At 46.4% G+C, this 19,133-nt stretch overlaps 1 protein-coding gene across 1 annotated transcript in view; it reads right to left on the reverse strand.

Moving 5' to 3' along the window:
- Positions 1-19,133, reverse strand: part of TMEM132C (transmembrane protein 132C) — a 174,785-nt gene that overhangs the window by 111,070 nt on the left and 44,582 nt on the right. The window contains exon 2 of the mRNA XM_041410222.1: positions 7,345-8,233. Coding sequence (XP_041266156.1) covers positions 7,345-8,233 — 889 coding nt within the window. The remainder of the gene's footprint in view (positions 1-7,344; positions 8,234-19,133) is intronic.

Consider the following 19,133-nt stretch of genomic DNA (forward strand, 5'->3'; position numbering starts at 1 on the left):
AAACAGGAATAAAGCGGCCGTGCCTTATCCCATCTGCAGGCAGCCTTGCAGGGATTGCAAAGCTGGGCAGGAAGGCTGCAGGATCTGCAGCGGGACGGGAGCACCTGCAGCACCTGGGACAGCCGGGGGGACCGGGACAGCCTGGGACAGCCGGGGGGACCGGGACAGCCTGGGACAGCCTGGGGGGACCGGGACAGCCTGGGGGGACCGGGGGGACCGGGACAGCCTGGGACAGCCGGGGGGATCGGGACAGCCTGGGACAGCCAGGGGGGACCTCACTAACCTGGGACAGCCGGGGGGACCGGGACAGCCAGTGGGGACCAGACCAGCCTCGGACAGCCAGGGGGGACCGGGACAGCCTGGAGGGACCTCACTAACCTGGGACAGCCAGGGGGAACCTGACCAGCCTGGGACAGCCAGAGGGGACCTCACTAACCTGGGACAGCCGGGGGCCTGGGGACAGCCAGGGGGATCTGACCAGCCTGGGACAGCCAGGGGGGACCTCACTAACCTGGGACAGCCAGGGGGGACCTGACCAGACTGCGACAACCGGGAGGACCCAGCTGTAGGGGATGGCAAGGGGAGCACTGCACACCCCAGTGTGAATTCCTCAAGTCCAACAGAAGGGAAGGCAGCCCTGGCTCCAGCACCAGGAACCCTCTCTGATTTCCTTCTCTCCCATTTATGGCCAATCCCTACAACAGCCCCCATCCATTTCTTCCCCTTTTACAATCAACACGTTAGGAAAAGTTTTCAAACACGCAAGCCTGAAGTGCAAAAGTCCAAATCCATTTTATATTTTGTGTGTGTGTATATATGTATATATACACACACACAATATATGTATGTGTGTATATATATAGTATGTTCATATTTGTGTTTATGTATAGTTATGTACATTTATATATATTTATGTATATATATGTATAGTTATATATAGTAACATATATATAATATATATGTATGTCTATATATAGTTCAGGTTTGTTTACAGTTCCATGGAGATAGCCCGGGACCCAGCTCAGAGAATGTATTTATAAATATACATATATTCACTATATATAGTTATATATAGTATATATATATATAAAACGTTTATATATGTATTTATTTATATATATTTATAGACAGTTATATGTAGTGTACATGTATTTATACACAGTAGTGTATACATACATTTATCCATAAATATTTCTATGTAGTTCAGGTTTGTTTACATGGAGATAGTCCTGGAGCCAGCTCAGAGAACCCACAGCCCCACACTTTAGGAATCCCTGCTTCCACAAGACCCAGACCATTCTGCAAGTGCTGCCCCACCAGCTGAGTTAATTCCTGCACACTGTGTGACAGAATTCCACCGTGCAGGAGCAGACCGAGGTGTCAGGGAATGCTCCAACCTGAGCTCTCCATGGCCTTCAGCAGCTCTGAGCTTCCCTGCCCAGCTCCTGATCCCAGGAAGCCTCCACCTGGCTGCAAAGCTGTGCTTCACCAACCTGGTCAATCAGCAAATGATTTCCCAAGCACAGAACACAGAACCAGCCTTCTAACAATAAATCCATAGGTTATTGTCAGAGGTAATGAGTATATTTTGTTGGAGAATTGTTCAAACGGTCTCTCAGGCACCACAGTTTTTCAGAGGGATTGAAAGAGTCAGGAGAGAGTGCCTGTTTTCTCTTTTCTAGGTAGCTTCAATTTCAAGTTAATAATTAGTTCTTTTAAAAACTTTATTAAACCAGACTGCTGCTACCACAGTGAGCCCTTCCCTGCTTCCCTTGCTGTGGTGAGAAGCACCTTTCTCAGATGTTTAAAGGACATCCTCCTCCCCAGCTTAGCAGTTCTGAGAACGAGTCATTAGTTTGGAGGACCCAGCTGCCTCCGGTGTGACACCAATGTCCCTGAAAAGTGCCTGCTAAGGGCTAATGAAATTAAACTGGAGCCCACGCCACTCTCTCAAAATAGCATTAACACATTCCCTTCTTTGAAGAAGTATTTTTTACATCACAAGTGCTTTTTAAAGCTACACTGGGAAATATTCCCCCTTTAGTGTGTCACTTCTCCAGTAAATGGTAATTAGGAGTGCTCCAGCAGACTGCCCCCATTGCTTACTGGAGCAGAACATCCAAGCTGATGGCACCACTGCTAGGAATCTACTGGGGAGAAATCTCAACAAAGCCCTTGCAAGGTGCTGCTGTACCTCAGCACTTGCTGAAACCATAACCCCCCAGTGTACTTCTCCTTCAATAACCTGCTCCACTGTGGATGTGTAGCTGAATTGTTACTAACCACTCTATAGAAGGGAAAATAAAACAAAAAAAAAATCTTTAAAGTTCCACAAGGGTGAACACCAGACAGTGAAGTATATAAACCTCTGTCAATGAAATACATAAAGCCCCTTCAAAGTCATAATTCACACCTCTGGGCATTTTTGCAAAGCAACATTGGACCAGCAGCTGGCTTTAGGAGCCCTATCAATGCCATCAAGCAACTCCATTTTCCAATTAAAATACACCCTGAAATAATGGGACAACAAAACCAAGTCCAGGGAATTCAAACTCCTCTCCCTTCACATGTCACCTGAAATGCTTTCGTGCAGTGAAATGATTCTTAAATATTTAAGCAATGCAAAGCTGCACAGGACGTGTAAAATGTTTTGTTGCAATTCTTGCCATTTAGAGATGCACATGTACACCCAGAAGAGCATCCCACCAAACTCTCCTGTCTCTCTTCATTTCACTCCAAGCTCTGCTGGTTTTAAATATGAATCAGTGTAAAAAAAAAAAACACCTCAGAGCTGAAAAACTGCATTCCATTTACCATGGAAAATAGATCCTTGGGATAATGCATCCCAAAATCTGGGTTAACACAAAACCTAGAGTGATTCCAGCTCTGGTTTAGGTTTGCACGTTTTGAGATCTTCAGCTTCAGTTCTTCATTATGATGTCACTTGTGCCTGCCATGATGCCACCACACTGCAGTGTCAGGAACTAATGAACCAGCAACCAAGTACAGAATTCAGGGTGGCAAATGTTATTTCATCACACGGTAAGATGAAAATGTCACTATCTAAAAGCAAACAGTAACTGCTGGAAAATGTTACTATTTTTGGTTCTTTGAGGTGCAGCTGAGGGCAGTGCCTAGCTCCTCAGAGAGGTTTATTCCCTAGGGAGCCTCAAACAGGACTTCCATGCAGAACAGGCAGAGTTAGTGTTGAAGATGCCCCTTTTCATGACCAATTTCTCCAAAATGGATTTTTACATTGATATTCCCAAGCACTTACACAGATGTTATGACCATAACAACCATTCTAGAGCAGTCTGGTGCTGCTCCTCACGTGCATCCTCCTCCAGGACCTTCAGCTTTGCCAGCACCACTCAACACAGCCCTGCTGTCAATACTCATTAGGCACTGAGATGTAAAAGCTGCCCCAGCTCATGGGTTTAATAGCTTTCCTCACTGCATTTATCCTTATCCAATTTGTAGATTTATTATTACTCCTAATTATCAATTGTGTTGGGTTGATTTGTTTGCTGGACACTGATTACAACCTCCATCCCTCCAGGTGCAGCGAGCTGCACTGCAAAATCTCTAACAAGAAGCCTGAAGGGAAGCAAAAACCACTCCTGCGTTACACCTCCTTCCTCTAATCAGGATGTGACAACTTCATCCCCTTTCTCCTCACTTACCCCACTCAACAGCTCCTGTAAATCAGGTTATCTGCTGGTTCAGCACCTTGCAGAGCGACTCAGAGCTGATGTCTGCCCAGTGACAAAGCTCTCAGCACTCCCACCCCTTCTGCTCGGCCCTGTGCTGTGCAGAGCTCTGAACATGGCATGGCAAACCACTGCCAGGCTCCTGTCCTGGTGAGTACCTGCAGGAGTGTTTCGAGCTCCAGAACACACAGCAGTGCACACAGGAGAGCCTTTTCCAACCTTTTCAGAGCTGCCTGCTGCCTTCAGCTCAGCCCTCCCCAGCTCCTTACCTTCCAGCACCCCAGCAGTCACAGCCAGTTACGTGTAACCCTCTGGAAGCCAACCCCACAAGAATACCTTCTTTTCAGTTTGGTTCTGATGCTTTCCCTCTCCTGCAGCCTGCTGGGTGTGAGGGCTCAGGAAAGCAGTCAAGAACAGGGTCGTGCCCTAAGGATTTTGCTTTCTAATCCTCAGAGACAACACACCCAAAATGATGACTCAGATTAGAGAAGAGTGTAACAGCACTTGGAGAGGTGACAATCAGCCCTGGTAGCTCTGCCAAAGCCAGTGGTAACAATTTGTGGCAGCTCTGAGAAGAACACAAGACCTCAATGATCTTCATTTTAAAAAATGGGTTTTTTTTTTTAATTTTCTGTCCTGTACTGGTGCTTCCTTCCTTCCTTTCATACTTTAGCAACTGCTAGAGGTAACAGTAATTTTCCCTACTGTACCATCAGCAGCAAGTGTAATTCATCTCTCTTTTGGGAGCCCAGAAATCCAGTGGTAGGAAAGCAGGGCAATATTTTCCTCCCCCTCCTCTATTCCTTCAGCTCTTTTATCAAGATTTTCCCATTCATATTATTGTTGATAACACAAGGCAAACCTGAAACCCTTTCCATGAGAGGAAATCAAAGTCCTGCAGTAAAAGGGCTAAACACTCCCAAGGGTGATGCTGACCAACTGTTTGCATTTTCTGTTTTGCAGATAGAAAATGCCTGTAAAGACCTACCAGAGGTGACACAGCAGGACAGGAACAGGACCTACAACCTCTCAGGATGGTTTGGACTGTTCCCACAACAGTCCTGTGCTCACTGGGTGCAAGAAAGGAGCAGCTGTGTTTATCCACACGGTGATCATGTGGCATTAATGCACTGCCCTGCACAACCCACCTCACTCCCTGCCACAGCAGCCATCCCCTGGACTGTACTGGTGCTCCTGGGGGATAAATGCACAGATACAGTACCAGCATGCTGGATGAAAACACAGTTTAAAAACATGGATAAATTCACAGATACAGCATCAGGATTCTGAATTAAGACACAATTTAGGAACATGAATAACTTTCACAGATACAGTACCAGGATTCTGGATGAAAACACAGTGTAAGGACATGGATAAGTTCACAGATAAAGCACCAGGATGCTGGATGAAGACAAAATTTAAGGACATGGATAAATTCACAGATACAGTACCAGGATTCTGAATGAAGACACAATTTAAGACCACGCTTTCAATTGCCATGATTTGTGGCTATGAGGTCATTCAGACCAGTCTGCTTCCCTTTTGCCAGAGAAGATTTGTAGCTATTATTTCCCACCCCCCAAGCAATGATCACATGCTGTTTGCTTCAGCCCTGCATGTTGCAATACCTCAATGAATAATATACAAGGAGCAGAAAATAAACAAGCCCACTGTGCCCGGGGATAATGTGTGGTGTGTTTTTCTTCAGGATGATTAAATGTGAGTGCATGTCACAGGATGTAGGGCTTGCTCTGCTGGGAACCCAGGAGGATGAGAGCACACAGCTCTCTCCAAGCAGGCAAATGGCCACGGAGAAGGTTAAGGGGGCCCCCAGGCAGGCCCAGCATATGCACTGCTATTCCCTGGCTGCTCTGCTCTCTGGGCTCCCTTCCCAGACACTCCACGGGTTCCTGGCTCACACTCCACCCCTTCCACACCTTGAAGGTGCACTGAAGACATCAGATTCCCACCACAGAATGGGATGCTCCACTCGGCTTTGCCAGCTTCTCACCAGCCCTCTGCTGATGTCTTCAGTTTTAGTTTTTGTATTTTCTACATTCTGCACTGCCTTAGTGTGTGACTCTGAGCTCCACAAAGCGTCAGGAGTTCTCCTCACAGCTCAGTCACAAAAAACAATCTTTTTCCAGCCCCAGAACCAAGGACACCTCCTGCAGCTTCATCCCAAAAAGTGTCAAACAACAGGGAATGGAGGAGAGCAAACTGGGAGGGTGGGGCTGCATCACCTGAGCTGGAACTGGACAGCATCCCACATTCCATCTCTGTCTCCTGCACCTCTCAGCCAGACTCATTTCTGAGCAAAGAAACACAAATTTCAACAAGCTTGTTTCTCTTCAACTCGCTTTTCAGGAAAATAAAGACAGCGACAAGGACCTTCAGAGAGTGATCCCCACTCCCATTCACCCAACCAACACCCAGCTCACTGCCTCTGGATTTCTTCTTTCACCACAGCTATGTTTGCTATGTGCAAAAGTATTCTGTTTCTACTACTTTGTGTAAAGGGATTTTCAATAGAAGGGAAGTAACAACATCAGAAAATGCTTCTAGCACAGAGGTTTCACTCGGTAAACAGGTGTCTGGGAGATTATCTCGCCAATTTAACCAAAGCTGCGAACACCACAACCGTTCTGGGATGACTAAAATCCCCTTTTTTCAAATAAAAGCCTTTTATCTGCCAAGCGACACTTCCTGTTCTAAAGGCTATTCTCCTCGGTGGTTGTCAACTATGTATTAATCTAATTCATATAAGCCTTAGAAATAAATTCTTTCATGTGCAGAATCTTTTGGGAAACTGATTCCCTGAGGCTTTAGAGAGCAATTGTTGCTTATCACCGTGGAAATTTCCACTGAATTTAAAGCCTGGTAACAAGTTAAAAAAAGATACATCAAATTTTTCAGTGATTAACAAGTTTCCCAGTCTTTGTCATCCTCAAAGGATTTTCATCTGATCGGTAGGGAAACGGCTAAAAATGAAAATAAAAGGGAAGTGATCTGACCCAGTAAGGCAGTTCCTGTGTTCCCACTCCTGTCCAAAATAATGGCACTCACTTCTAACAGTCCCTTCCAGGCAGCAGCAGCAATATCAAACACCTTGGGCTTTATTTAAAGGACAAATGTGCTGCCAAAGACAAACACTGCTTAACTGCAAGTGGATAGTTAAACCCTCCCTACAGAGCTCTCCTAACAAAACCACTCTGTGTGTGGGAGAGGCAAGCTCTGCCAGAACACTTACAGAAAAGCAGGTAATTGAAGTTTTTCTGCATTCAAACTCCATGCCTGTGCAATAAAAACCTGATTTTAAAAGCGCCATAAAGCAGAGAAGTTTTCTGATGCCTGGCTGTCTGTCACGGCACAGAAAGGGCCCTGCTAAAGCAGCGGTTTTGTGCCTTGCTGCACACCGTGGGCCTGTGATAAACGGCACGGCAGACACGCTGAAAACCTCCCGTGACGGGGCTTTCAATCCTCCTCACAGCACGCAAAGAGGAAAATAAGGTATTTCAGCGACTAGGAGCGAGCTGCAGTGGGGATCAGCTTCAAATCAGCTGAGATCCATCCCACGTCCCCAACACCTTCGTGCGTCACCGCGTCAGAAACACGCCCGGCCAAACCTCCCTACCTGAGAATGAACTGATCCACCGTGGAATTGTTGGCGATCGTCACGTAAACGTTCACAACCTCCCCTTGTTTGACGGGCTTGGAGGGCAGCCACACCACAACGTTGCTGTCCAGCCGTAGCTCCGTCAGCTGGGAGGCCTCCTGGCCCCGGTAGAGGCTGACGGAGCCGATCCTCTGCAGGTGGGACATGGTTTCATCCACGCCATCCTTCCCGGGCCGGATGGCGTTGCCCTTGCGGATATCCTCGGCCGTGCACTCGCCCTTCTCATCCCCGGGCTGCACCGTGTAGTAAAGCTCCACAGGGCTCCCCTCCAGCTGCTCTGCGGGCTTCTTCCTGCCCGTGAGCACCGTGGGGGGGTTGAACCAGGCGGGCAGCAGCTCCAGCTGTGCCACGCAGAGCCCCAGGTCGCCGCGCAGGCGGCAGCTGCCGCGCACCTCGCGCGTCTCGCGGAAGGCGAACACGCGCAGGCAGGGCAGCCGCTCCGCGGGGCTGTACTCGTCCCAGTCCCTGCCCACGATGTAGAACAGCACCTGCACCCTGGGCTTGCTCAGGTAGATCTTGGTGCTCATGATGTAGGCCTGGAGCTTCCAGTTGTAGGAGAATTTGTTGGCGGATCCAAAGGAGCTGGAAGTCAACATGAGGTCCTGCGGCACCGCTTGTTCCACAGAGAAGGGGCCGTAGCTGGCGTTTAACACGGGCGGTCTCTTGGCTTTGTATGGGAAGAAGGACTCCACCCTGGACTGCAAACTGGAATTTCTCATGAAGTCCTGGTTGGCTTCTTTGAGGAAGAAAGATGTCTCGGCGTTGAAGAGCCGATAGCTCACAGGTAGGTAGGTTGGTAATGAAGAAAATCGCTGGTTGTTGTCCAAGACCCCTCGACACTCCGTCACTAGTAAGAGAAAAGGTGAGTTAGACAAAGTCTGGTTATGGATTCAAAGGGACACTTGGCACAGCTTTAGTGGAGCCACCTGGTAAGTTAGGGACAAGCATTATTCCATGCAAAGAACATTTACAGGGTAGCTACATGTTTAAATACAGATAATTCCTTTCTGCATTACATTTGGAAAAGAAAATACAATGCAGCACGTCAGGAGAGCCCAATGACCAACAGCCCCAGGGCTGCTAGTCACCAGCCCTGCAGGATCAAAGGGAGATTTTGCTCTAGGTGCAAAGAAACTGCTTTTCTAAGGACTCTCACACAACCATTTCACTCTCTCTGTCAAGTAACCTTGCTCTTGTATTTCTGTTTCTGGCACTGTAGTCCATATCTCTGTGGTAAAATACTGACAGTATCTCAATTTCCTAAGTTCTTTAAATGCAGATGGACATCACAACCCAGAAGTATTTCAACAAGTACTAATATGTAAGATGCACACAGAGGGAAACATCATGTGCTGGCCAATTTCAAGTTTCACCTGAACATCAGATCCCTTTTGACCTAAATGTTTTCTGTTAAGATTAACAACACATTGCTGAAAGGCAAAATGTATTGGCTAAATTAGGGTAGATAACAGTGGAGAAGAGTTCAAATACAAGTTGATTATGTCATACAGCTTACAACCCCTCTCCTTAACCCCTGCTGAAGGGATTTGCCATAGGTACAAAAGGTAAATGCATTTAGTGCTGGACTTTTTGAGTATTGAAAAATCAGAGCTTGCTCTCAGCTCCAGGATTCTCAGGGAATGCCATCAGAATCAGGAGTTAAGGTTCTGTGTAGGTTCAGTTCTTTAAAGAACAAAGGTAACCACAAGGACAGCACAGAATGCAGAGATTCATCTGGAGCTCAGGAACACCTGAGGATCCCAAAACACCCCACAGAGACACTGTCTTACCACCTTCCTCACAAAGGGCTGCAGCCTGGGGATTTCTGCAAGTCTACATTTGCTGCCCTGGCGTGTCTGGCTGCTAACGTGCTAATTATGCAGTCAAATTTAATTAAATGTTTTCAAGTAATGAATAAACAATCGATACCTGTCATGACACCAAATGGCTGCTGACAGAGAGCCCCACTGCAGTCCTGTGGAGTGTGCAATGCCAGAGTGCAGGGAACAAAGAGCTTTGGGAGGCAGGTGTGAGGTAATTAAGAAAAGAAGGAGACAAATGTAGAGGAGGGGGAAATCAGAACTCTCAAAGGACAGCAGCCATAAATTTGAAGTAAGGAATTAAGATGTGTTCACTCATGCTTAATTCATGAACCACCACAGAACTGTTCTCCTAACTGAGCAAACTGCCATGTCTGGAGAGAAATTTGAACAAAACAAAATGAAAACGTAAAAAAAAGGAAAAGAAACAGTGAATTAGCAGCACAACACCCTCTCTGTCAGGCAGAATCACATTTAAAACATAAAACATTGGTTTAGCCCTCTGTTACAGCCCCGCAAGGCTCCAGTCCTTGGTACACAGTTTAATTCTGCTGAAAAAGATGTTACAAATGCCACTTCCTGAGCTGAGTGATTTCCCTTACCTGAGTCTGTCAGGCTTCCATCCCTAAGTGCTCTAACACTTCTAAAGGAACACAAGGAAGAGCCACTTTGGACCACGGACCTCTTGAGGGAAGAGGAAAACCTACAGATTTCTTTGGTCCAGCAGCAGAACAAGAATCTGGATCACAGACGCAGGAATTTTCTCTCTAAGCCCCCTCACCCACCCTGGATGAGCCTGCTGGGATCTGCTCACCTCCCTCTGGAAAAGCAACCACTGACATCCTACGTGACAGATGCCAAGATGCTTTTCAATTGAACACCTGGTTTGCCAGACAAGAATCTCTTGGAGGCCAGTTTGGCTACTGAGACTTGGTGACTGGTGAGAATTTCTTTCTCAGGTGTCCTGCTTGCCCAGCCAAGAGCCCTGTGGCACCAGAGGGAAACACAGAAACACTTTCCTTGGTGAAGGAAAACAGGGATTGGTTTAAGCACAGGTTTTCTGAAGGTTTTCCATGACCAGGGATTCTCCAGACACGGCCCCACTGCTCCTGAGGGAACCCCTGCCTTCCACAGAGCCATGCAGGAATTTTCTCTCTAAGCCCCTTCATCCACCCTGGATGAGCCTGCTGGGATCTTCTCACCTCCCTCTGGAAAAGCAACCACTGACATCCTACGTGACAGATGCCAAGATGCTTTTCAATTGAACACCTGGTTTGCCAGACAAGAATCTCTTGGAGGCCAGTTTGGCTACTGAGACTTGGTGACTGGTGAGAATTTCTTTCTCAGGTGTCCTGCTTGCCCAGCCAAGAGCCCTGTGGCACCAGAGGGAAACACAGAAACACTTTCCTTGGTGAAGGAAAACAGGGATTGGTTTAAGCACAGGTTTTCTTCAGGTTTTCCATGACCAGGGATTCTCCAGACACTGCCCCACTGCTCCTGAGGGAACCCCTGCCTTCCACAGAGCCACACAAATCAGAAACAAACTCAGCGGGCTGCAGAGACAAGTGAAGTCCTGGGATTTCAAAGGGCTGTTGGTCAGGATCTAAGCTTGAGACTTAGCAGCTGTTTTTGTGCAATTCCCAGCATTTTGCTGCAGCACATTATCCTCAGACAGACAGTGGGCTCATTTTTGCAGGCACTTCATTTATCCTGGGTTAATCACATGCATGAGGTATGTAGGATTTGGCCCAATATTAAGAAAAACAGTCATGCAACTTCTGCCTTAATAAGCTGAACACAAACAGCAAAACCCATGTGGCAGACTGACGGCAGAAAGAAAAAACAGCTTCGCTTTTTTTTCATTGCAGTTTAAAGATTTCCACCCACTTTCATACAATACATAATGGATTCCTATATTTCTATACCGAAGGCTGTACTTCAGACAATTTATTTAAGCACTTTAAGCCTTTTACTGATAAAAGTGGTAGTTAAAATTGTCCATTTTATTTTTAGAATACCAACATCAGGCATCAGCAAGTGCAGGCCATCACTTAAGGGATTTGTTCTATTCTCTTCATCTCTACCCAATAACTTTCACATCCTGGTATAATTAATTACCAGCATTTCCAGAGAACACTTTTGTATGCTTAATCAGCTCAGTTTCAGAGTTCTTTAATTTATCAGAGAATCTATTTAAACAAGATGCCATGGGTTTTCCTGAGTTTCACAGCACAAGTTATTATTTTAAACAACCATTAAGCAGTGTTTACTTTATCTACCTGAAAAACTGATTTTTAAAAAGCAGCTCTGCCAGTCAGTGCTTTCAGGTGCTCTGGAACAGATTTTCTGCATTTTGAAATGCTTTACCCCTTTCCATCACCCAACAGGAGTCACAGCTGCCCAGAGATGAAGTCCTGCAAGGAAGAGGTTAACAACCACCAAACAAAGCCAGTATTAGCCAAGAACAAAAGTGAAGGCTTACAAGTAATTATTTCTTCTTTGTAAGAGCCTGGTGACTTTTTAATCCTTCTTCTGGCATCATATGGCTCTGCAGCACTTCATCTGAACCCAAGCAGGCATCTGCTGAGCACATCACTGCCTCCAGTGTGACAGAGCAGCTCAAATTCCTGCAACCCAGTGAGCTCACTGGATGGGAAACAGTGACTTCTGATCTTTGCTATTATTATTATTATTTCTTGGATTTCAGCATAAGAGGAATTTTCTTTGGGGGTATTTCACATGGAGCTGGAGCCCTGGGTGCTGGATTCACTGGAATAGTCATAAAAGCTTAATATCTTGAGTTGTTCTTTTATGGGGTTGGTTTGAAGTGACTCTCTTTTGGGCAGGGAAGGAAGGCTTTAGTCGTGGGTGGGAGATTACTGGCCAATGGCCACGGATCTTCAGTGCCTGATGCTGGATGAGCCTCTGAGCCTTCAAGGCAACCATCTGCCTGAACCCTCAGCCAGAAGGTTCTGGGCCAGGCAAGTCAGTGAGGAGCAGAAGTCAGCTGCCCATGCAAAGGGGGAGTGATGAGAGAAGCCTTCCCTGCACCTTGCTGGCCCTCAGAGGTACATTTATAATTGCTCCTTGCAGGAGACAAGCCAGAGGAAAAGAGCTGAAGAGATTTCTGTGCCTGTGTGTCCTCCTGGAACCCCAACACAGCAGCACAGCCGCAGCTCCCACCAGGAATTCTGCAACTTCTAAGGCAGGATTATCTCCCTCCTTTTTCCAGCTACCTTTCCTCCATTCCTGAACCTAGCTATAATGGAATGCTGCACCATGTTGATTTTAACTTTTGCTCCACTTCCACACCACCACAGTTTTAAGAAACAAACTCCACTTAATATTATTCACAGCACCGCTATCACCTAAAATCCTGGAAATGCTGCAAATTATCATCCCTGTCCTCCCATGGATACCCTTTCTCACCTGTACCTGCACCCAGATGAGCACCTGACCCAAACCATGCCCTCACAACATCCCTGTCCTTCAATCCTCCTCTGACTCCATCTTCCCCTACAAACCTGTCCTGCTCCTGCAGAGCAAATCACCCATTCCAGCTCAGGAACTGCAGAACAGAATGAAAGCAGGGAAGATTCACTTCAATCAGCACAAATGTTTCCTTCACCCCAAAATGTCAACAGCTCTGTTTGCTGGTTCATTTTCCCTTAATTTCCTGTGCCAGCACCGCACTCAGTCACATTTAGGGACTTAGCAGGGTAGGAAATCTTTGTAGCAATGTTTTGCTCAGAACTAGAGCTCAGCAAATACATTCACTCAGACCTCAGGATGACCTCAGCTGTACTCTCATCCCCTCCAAGTTCCCCTTTCTTCACTTCTAGAAATAGGAAATTTTGCTGATGGAAAGGCTGAGTGGAATCTTAAACCAAACAAGCTCAGATTGAGGATATGGAACAGATTTTGGACTGTGAGGTTGATAAAGTACAGCAACAAAGGGAGCAGTGGCTCGTCCATGTCTTCACATCCTGATTCCCCCGTGACAGGCAGGACTGCAGGCTCACACTCCCTTCTGGCCCAAAATCTGCAGTTCTGTGAGCACTCCAGAACCCAGCTGGGCAGCAGGGGAGCTGCAGAAGCCGCAGTTCCCCACGTGTGCCCATCAGAGCTGCTTCCCCAACCTCTGAGGGGTCACAGGGACTCTTGGGCTAATTGCACACAGGCAATGCCAAGTGTCAAATGCTTGTGATGACCAATTTGTGAAGCTAAAAATAAACTCTGCAAACAAATCTGGCCAAGAAATCCACAGAGCAAATATTTGAGGGAAATTGCAGCCTATTCTCAAATATTCTGTGAGCACCTGGTGAGGGCAATTTGATCAAACAAAATTAATGCTAACAAAATTATTTTAGGAATTCTTTTTGGAATCCAGAGCCCCCTAAACTGAAAGCTGAAGTCCAAGGATAGGTTTGTACCTGCAGTGTTTTGCAGACTGACCTGGGATGGAATATTCCTATTCACATACATGGGAGAACAGAGTCTGGCTGGTTACCAGACATATTTTAAACCCAGATATAGACACAGTCTTATTTAGCCTAGATTAGAGTTCAATTAAACCACATTGCAAAGATTGTTGGGAGACATTATAATCAGCTATTGTGAACAAATTTCCTATTTTCTTTCTGTGGTAGATATTAACTCCATTCATTCAGTATATTGCTAAATGAAAAACTGCAATAATATTCTATTAAATAGACTTCTCTCACATTTTGAGAGTATATCCTTAATGAATTTATCCTTTGTACATTACCACAGATCAGATCTTCACTCAAGTCCTACAGACAATCCTGGATTTAGTACAGAAGTGAACACTTGCCCCATTCTTCTCCAGCAGAGGCAGAACAGGGGCATTTCAGAGCTGGCAGAACATGACAGGCACCTAAAGCAAGGACTGGACAAAGGTACACCAGCAACCTCTGCACTCCCTGGAAACAGAAACAGCGGGATGGTCACCAAAACTAAACGATGGGAATTCAAACAGAGCACGGTTAGATGCTAGAGCTCAGTGCCAGGGAGCTCCCCAGAATCAGAAGGGTGCTCAGAATGCTCGCCCTGACGTGCAGCCCATCCAGAGCAGTGTCATCACCCACATGTAAAACCCCTTGTTTGAGCTGCATCGATTAGAACCCAGGATTAGACCTCTGCATTCTAAAGCCTTAGCCAACATCTGTCAGGTTGTTCCATTTTCCTCAGGATTACCAACACAACAGACACGTGTATAAACCACAAATAGCTGCTTGTGAGGCACAGCCTTTTCACCAACAGGAGAGAGAAGCTTTAAAGTCTATTTTGGAAACACAGAACTCTCAGAACACTGCACATCAGAAAGGCTTTTCCAGTATTTTAATAACAGTCTCCAATGTTTTTTGTAGTTCTGTACATGCCCCCCTTTGGCTGCAAAATGCCAAGATATTATTTTATTACAGGCCTGTCTTCTCTCTGACCCTCTACTCACAGAGCTGCGTTAGTCAAAGGCTGCCTGACATTCAGGACTGAAATCTATAAATGGTTTTCTCAGACTGGCTGATGACCTTAAGAGTCTGTAAAACAACAGTGTACATGCAAAGGTCAGTGAAGATTTCCAGAATCACTCCCCCTCCCAGGGCTGCCATTCCCAATTGTCTCCACTGCCGAGGCCATCTGACCTATTTAAGGGAGTTTGCTGTGTGGAATCAAAGATAAACACCTGGAACTCCGATTTCCACTAATGAAAGCTTTTGTTAAGAGAAAAAGGTTGGAAAACTTCTATACAGGCACCATTCAGGTTTTGTGCAGGCCAGAGGCTGCAAATGTCAGTGTCCTGCGAGCAGCACAAGGTGAGCAAAATGTCACACGCTGGCCTTTCCCTGCTTGCCTCATTGGGGCAGACCCCACGGATCCTGCACCACCCATTGTGCCAGCAGGGCAAGAACAAAGCAAAGAGCATTCAGCCTACCCCGTCTGATAGCTGGAGAGGAGGATTTAGGACACTGGAGTTTACTGCCAGCTCCATCAAAAGCATATGGCAGGCACAGGAAACCTCTGCGAGCCAGGCTCCCTGGCGGGGAAATGAGAGAAGCTGTCGTTCAGTTTGATTGACTTGCGAGTCAAAACCACGTTGAGTTCATCACACAAAGGGCCAAGTAAAACACTGTCTGTCTGGGGGGTTTTCTGGGCTTTAAAGCAGGCAGAAACAACCCAGAGTGGGGGAAAGCAGACAATGTGGTCGGTGTTTTCTACCTTCAGCAGCACCTTTCAGAGACCTGGACTGCTCATCTTCCACTGAAGACATGCAGCTGAAGAAATCTAATTTCCATGGCAGTACAGTTCTGTGAAAGACACTGCTCTGAATGGGATGCATCAAATTTAGCCTTACAGGATGGCTCACCAAAGCCTCCACAACATTTTAAAGTTTGGCCAGAATGCCATCATGATTGAAATACACGAATATCACAGTTAGTTTGGTTTGGTTTTTTTTAAAGTTCTCAAGTGTCATAAAAATGGGAACATGCAAGATGCAAGTTACAAACTTGAACAAGTTCTGGCCTTGGCAATGAATCAATTCCTTGTCCTGTATCTCCTTCTCCAGTTTTTAATAGCTCTGTGCTTTCCTCTGCTGTTTAAGTCTCTGTCAGATGCTGATAGGCACTCACTCTGTTTAGACACCGAATTGCTTTGCACAGCTCCTTGTTTAAAGAGAGATTAGGGTCCTAGAGCCTGAATGGGGCAATTTGCTCAGCACTCTTCACTGCCACAAAAACCAACAAGAACCAAGAGTACCAAAGAGCTCAGACCTGCACAGGATGAGGCTTTCAGCTGCAAAAGCACAGAAGGAGGACACAGAGGACTCAATAAATGAATTGCAACGTTTTTCCCCTTACCATCCAGAAATAAAAAAGAGTATTTTTTTTTTTTTGTAAATAGGTACTAATGAAAAATAAAGCCAGCCAGGAACACGAACAACAGGACATTATCTCGCATAGACCCAGCCTGCACTGGGCTCTGCATTGCACAGGTACAGGAGACATTACTCAACGAGCCAGGTATAACCTGGCAGTGAGAAATTCCAAGGCTGAAAAGGAAAAAGGGGTTTCTTACAACCAGACCCGAGCCAGGCTTTCCCTGGGGTCTGTAACACAACTTCTAGCACACACCTTGATACCTTCCCACCTGGCAACTCACTCCTCAGGGCTGGTATTCCCAGGGCTCTGCTGGGCATAAACCCCTTCAGACCTCTCATCCCACCTCAGCAACTCAACATCCAAGAGCTGCAATCATTTCCCCACTACTCAGACAGGGAACTCAGGCAGTGGAACTGAGTTTCCCAGGAGGTTCCACCAAAGCTAGGCACAGCAGCCAGGCAGGAGCAGGGCCGGTGGCACTGCGTGGGCAGCAGGTGAAAGCACCAGGGCACGGAAGGTAAGAGGATGTAAGAGCCTTGCTGCTGATGGATGGGACTTGGCAAGGCAAGGCAGCAAGTGCTGCCAAGATGAGACTCTAGTCTGTCAGCTTTTCCGAGTGGGAACCAAGAGCCTCAACCTCCGCTGCCTGGCGTCTCCTGGAATCTGCACATTCGGTGTAAAACATCTAAGTCACGGAGAATAAAAGACCCTGGAAGTACTGACTTGGATCAGCATTCACTGGTGAAGAATTCCACTCTCAGGAAGGCTTCACCACTGGTATAAATCAATGAAGTTTCATAAAAGACAGAAAAATCACCATGTGCTATACCAGCAATGACACAGCCCCAAAAATATTTTTAATTGTTTCTTGAAAAATAAAAGTTTATTATTTATATGAAAACTTAATTTAAGAGTAAAGCAGCCACTTATCCTTCTTTATGTTCTCATTTCCCTCATGGAGAAATTCGGAACATTAACAGATGCAATGCATGCAAATTTTTAATACTTGCATGTATTAAACAGTTGCTTGTATGCAAACTATGATTTAAACCACGCCAGAATATCACAATATCCTGGCTACAACCCTGCTAATCATCTCCATTTCAAAAATGCAATGAGGATTTATGAGAAGATTAATTGAGAAGCGAGGCTGAGGGGGTGGGGGACAGCCCTGCCTGTTGGGGAAATGAACTCAGCATCACCTTTAACCCCCAAGTAATTCTTTGTAACAGAGCACAAAGCAACTCATCATTCCAGAAGAGCAGCAGGACAGAAACCAAGCGGAAATTTATCTGGTTAAACACCTTCTTTCCCAGGGATTAATCAAAAGGGATGGCTGGAGCACTGGTGTCTTTGTGCTCCCAGCACCTCCAAGGGCTGTTTTAAAGTGCCCTGGTTGCTGCTAAGAGAGCAAAGGCCACTGGTCTTGGGGTGAGCAGCTACTCCCCGGCCCCCAAATTCTCTCTCAAATATCCAGTTCTGGCTCAAAAGCATGGAGGGAGCAGCCCAGCTCTCCCCTGGGTTTGGTGAGCCCTGTACTGAGGGGCAGAGGCAGGAGGGAAGGGGCTCCTCGAGCCCCAGCCCCCAATTTCAGCCCTTCTGGCATCTCTTCTTCCCAGTTCACCCGCACCAGAAACCTGAGTGGGGCCAGAAACGACAGGGAGAACAAAGTGGCTGTGGTGTTGGCAGTGAGAAAGAGGAAAGGCAAAACTACAAAAGGAAAAATGAGATCCAGAAGAGGGAATCTTCCAGAGGAACACAAGCAGACCTGACAGAAAGCTAAATCACAGTGAGAAAATGCAGCAGAAGAATGATGAACACGTGGTTTTAATTCTGTTTTTAAGGCAGAGAAATGATTGAGAAGGCTATACCAGCAATGACACAGCCCCAAAAATATTTTTTAATTGTTTCTTGAAAAATAAAGTTTATTATTTATATGAAAACTTAATTTAAGAGTAAAGCAGCCACTTATCCTTCTTTATGTTCTCCTCATTTCCCTCATGGAAGAATTTGGAACACTAACAGATGCAAGGCATGCACATTTTTAATACTTGCATGTATTAAACAGTTGCTTGTATGCAAACTATGATTTAAACCACGCCAGAATATCACAATATCCTGGCTACAACCCTGCTAATCATCTCCATTTCAAAAATGCAATGAGGATTTATGAGAAGATTAATTGAGAAGCGAGGCTGAGGGGGTGGGGGACAGCCCTGCCTGTTGGGGAAATGAACTCAGCATCACCTTTAACCCCCAAGTAATTCTTTGTAACAGAGCACAAAGCAACTCATCATTCCAGAAGAGCAGCAGGACAGAAACCAAGCGGAAATTTATCTGGTTAAACACCTTCTTTCCCAGGGATTAATCAAAAGGGATGGCTGGAGCACTGGTGTCTTTGTGCTCCCAGCACCTCCAAGGGCTGTTTTAAAGTGCCCTGGTTGCTGCTAAGAGAGCAAAGGCCACTGGTCTTGGGGTGAGCAGCTACTCCCCGGCCCCCAAATTCTCTCTCAAATATCCAGTTCTGGCTCAAAAGCATGGAGGGAGCAGCCCAGCTCTCCCCTGGGTTTGGTGAGCCCTGTACTGAGGGGCAGAGGCAGGAGGGAAGGGGCTCCTCGAGCCCCAGCCCCAATTTCAGCCCTTCTGGCATCTCTTCTTCCCAGTTCACCCGCACCAGAAACCTGAGTGGGGCCAGAAACGACAGGGAGAACAAAGTGGCTGTGGTGTTGGCAGTGAGAAAGGGGAAAGGCAAAACTACAAAAGGAAAAATGAGATCCAGAAGAGGGAATCTTCCAGAGGAACACGAGCAGACCTGACAGAAAGCTAAATCACAGTGAGAAAATGCAGCAGAAGAATGATGAACACGTGGTTTTAATTCTGTTTTTAAGGCAGAGAAATGATTGAGAAGTCGCTCTCTAAAGTCTCTTTTATTTGCTCTAATGCCTTGCTATAGCCTGCCCAGGAAGGGCCAAACCAAAACACTCCATCAATGCCACGCCTGAGGAAAGTGTCTGGGAGAACTCTTCTG

The sequence above is a fragment of the Onychostruthus taczanowskii genome, unplaced genomic scaffold, assembly GCF_017590055.1.
Source record: "Onychostruthus taczanowskii isolate IOZ18803 unplaced genomic scaffold, ASM1759005v1 scaffold32, whole genome shotgun sequence".
Lineage (NCBI taxonomy): Eukaryota > Metazoa > Chordata > Aves > Passeriformes > Passeridae > Onychostruthus > Onychostruthus taczanowskii.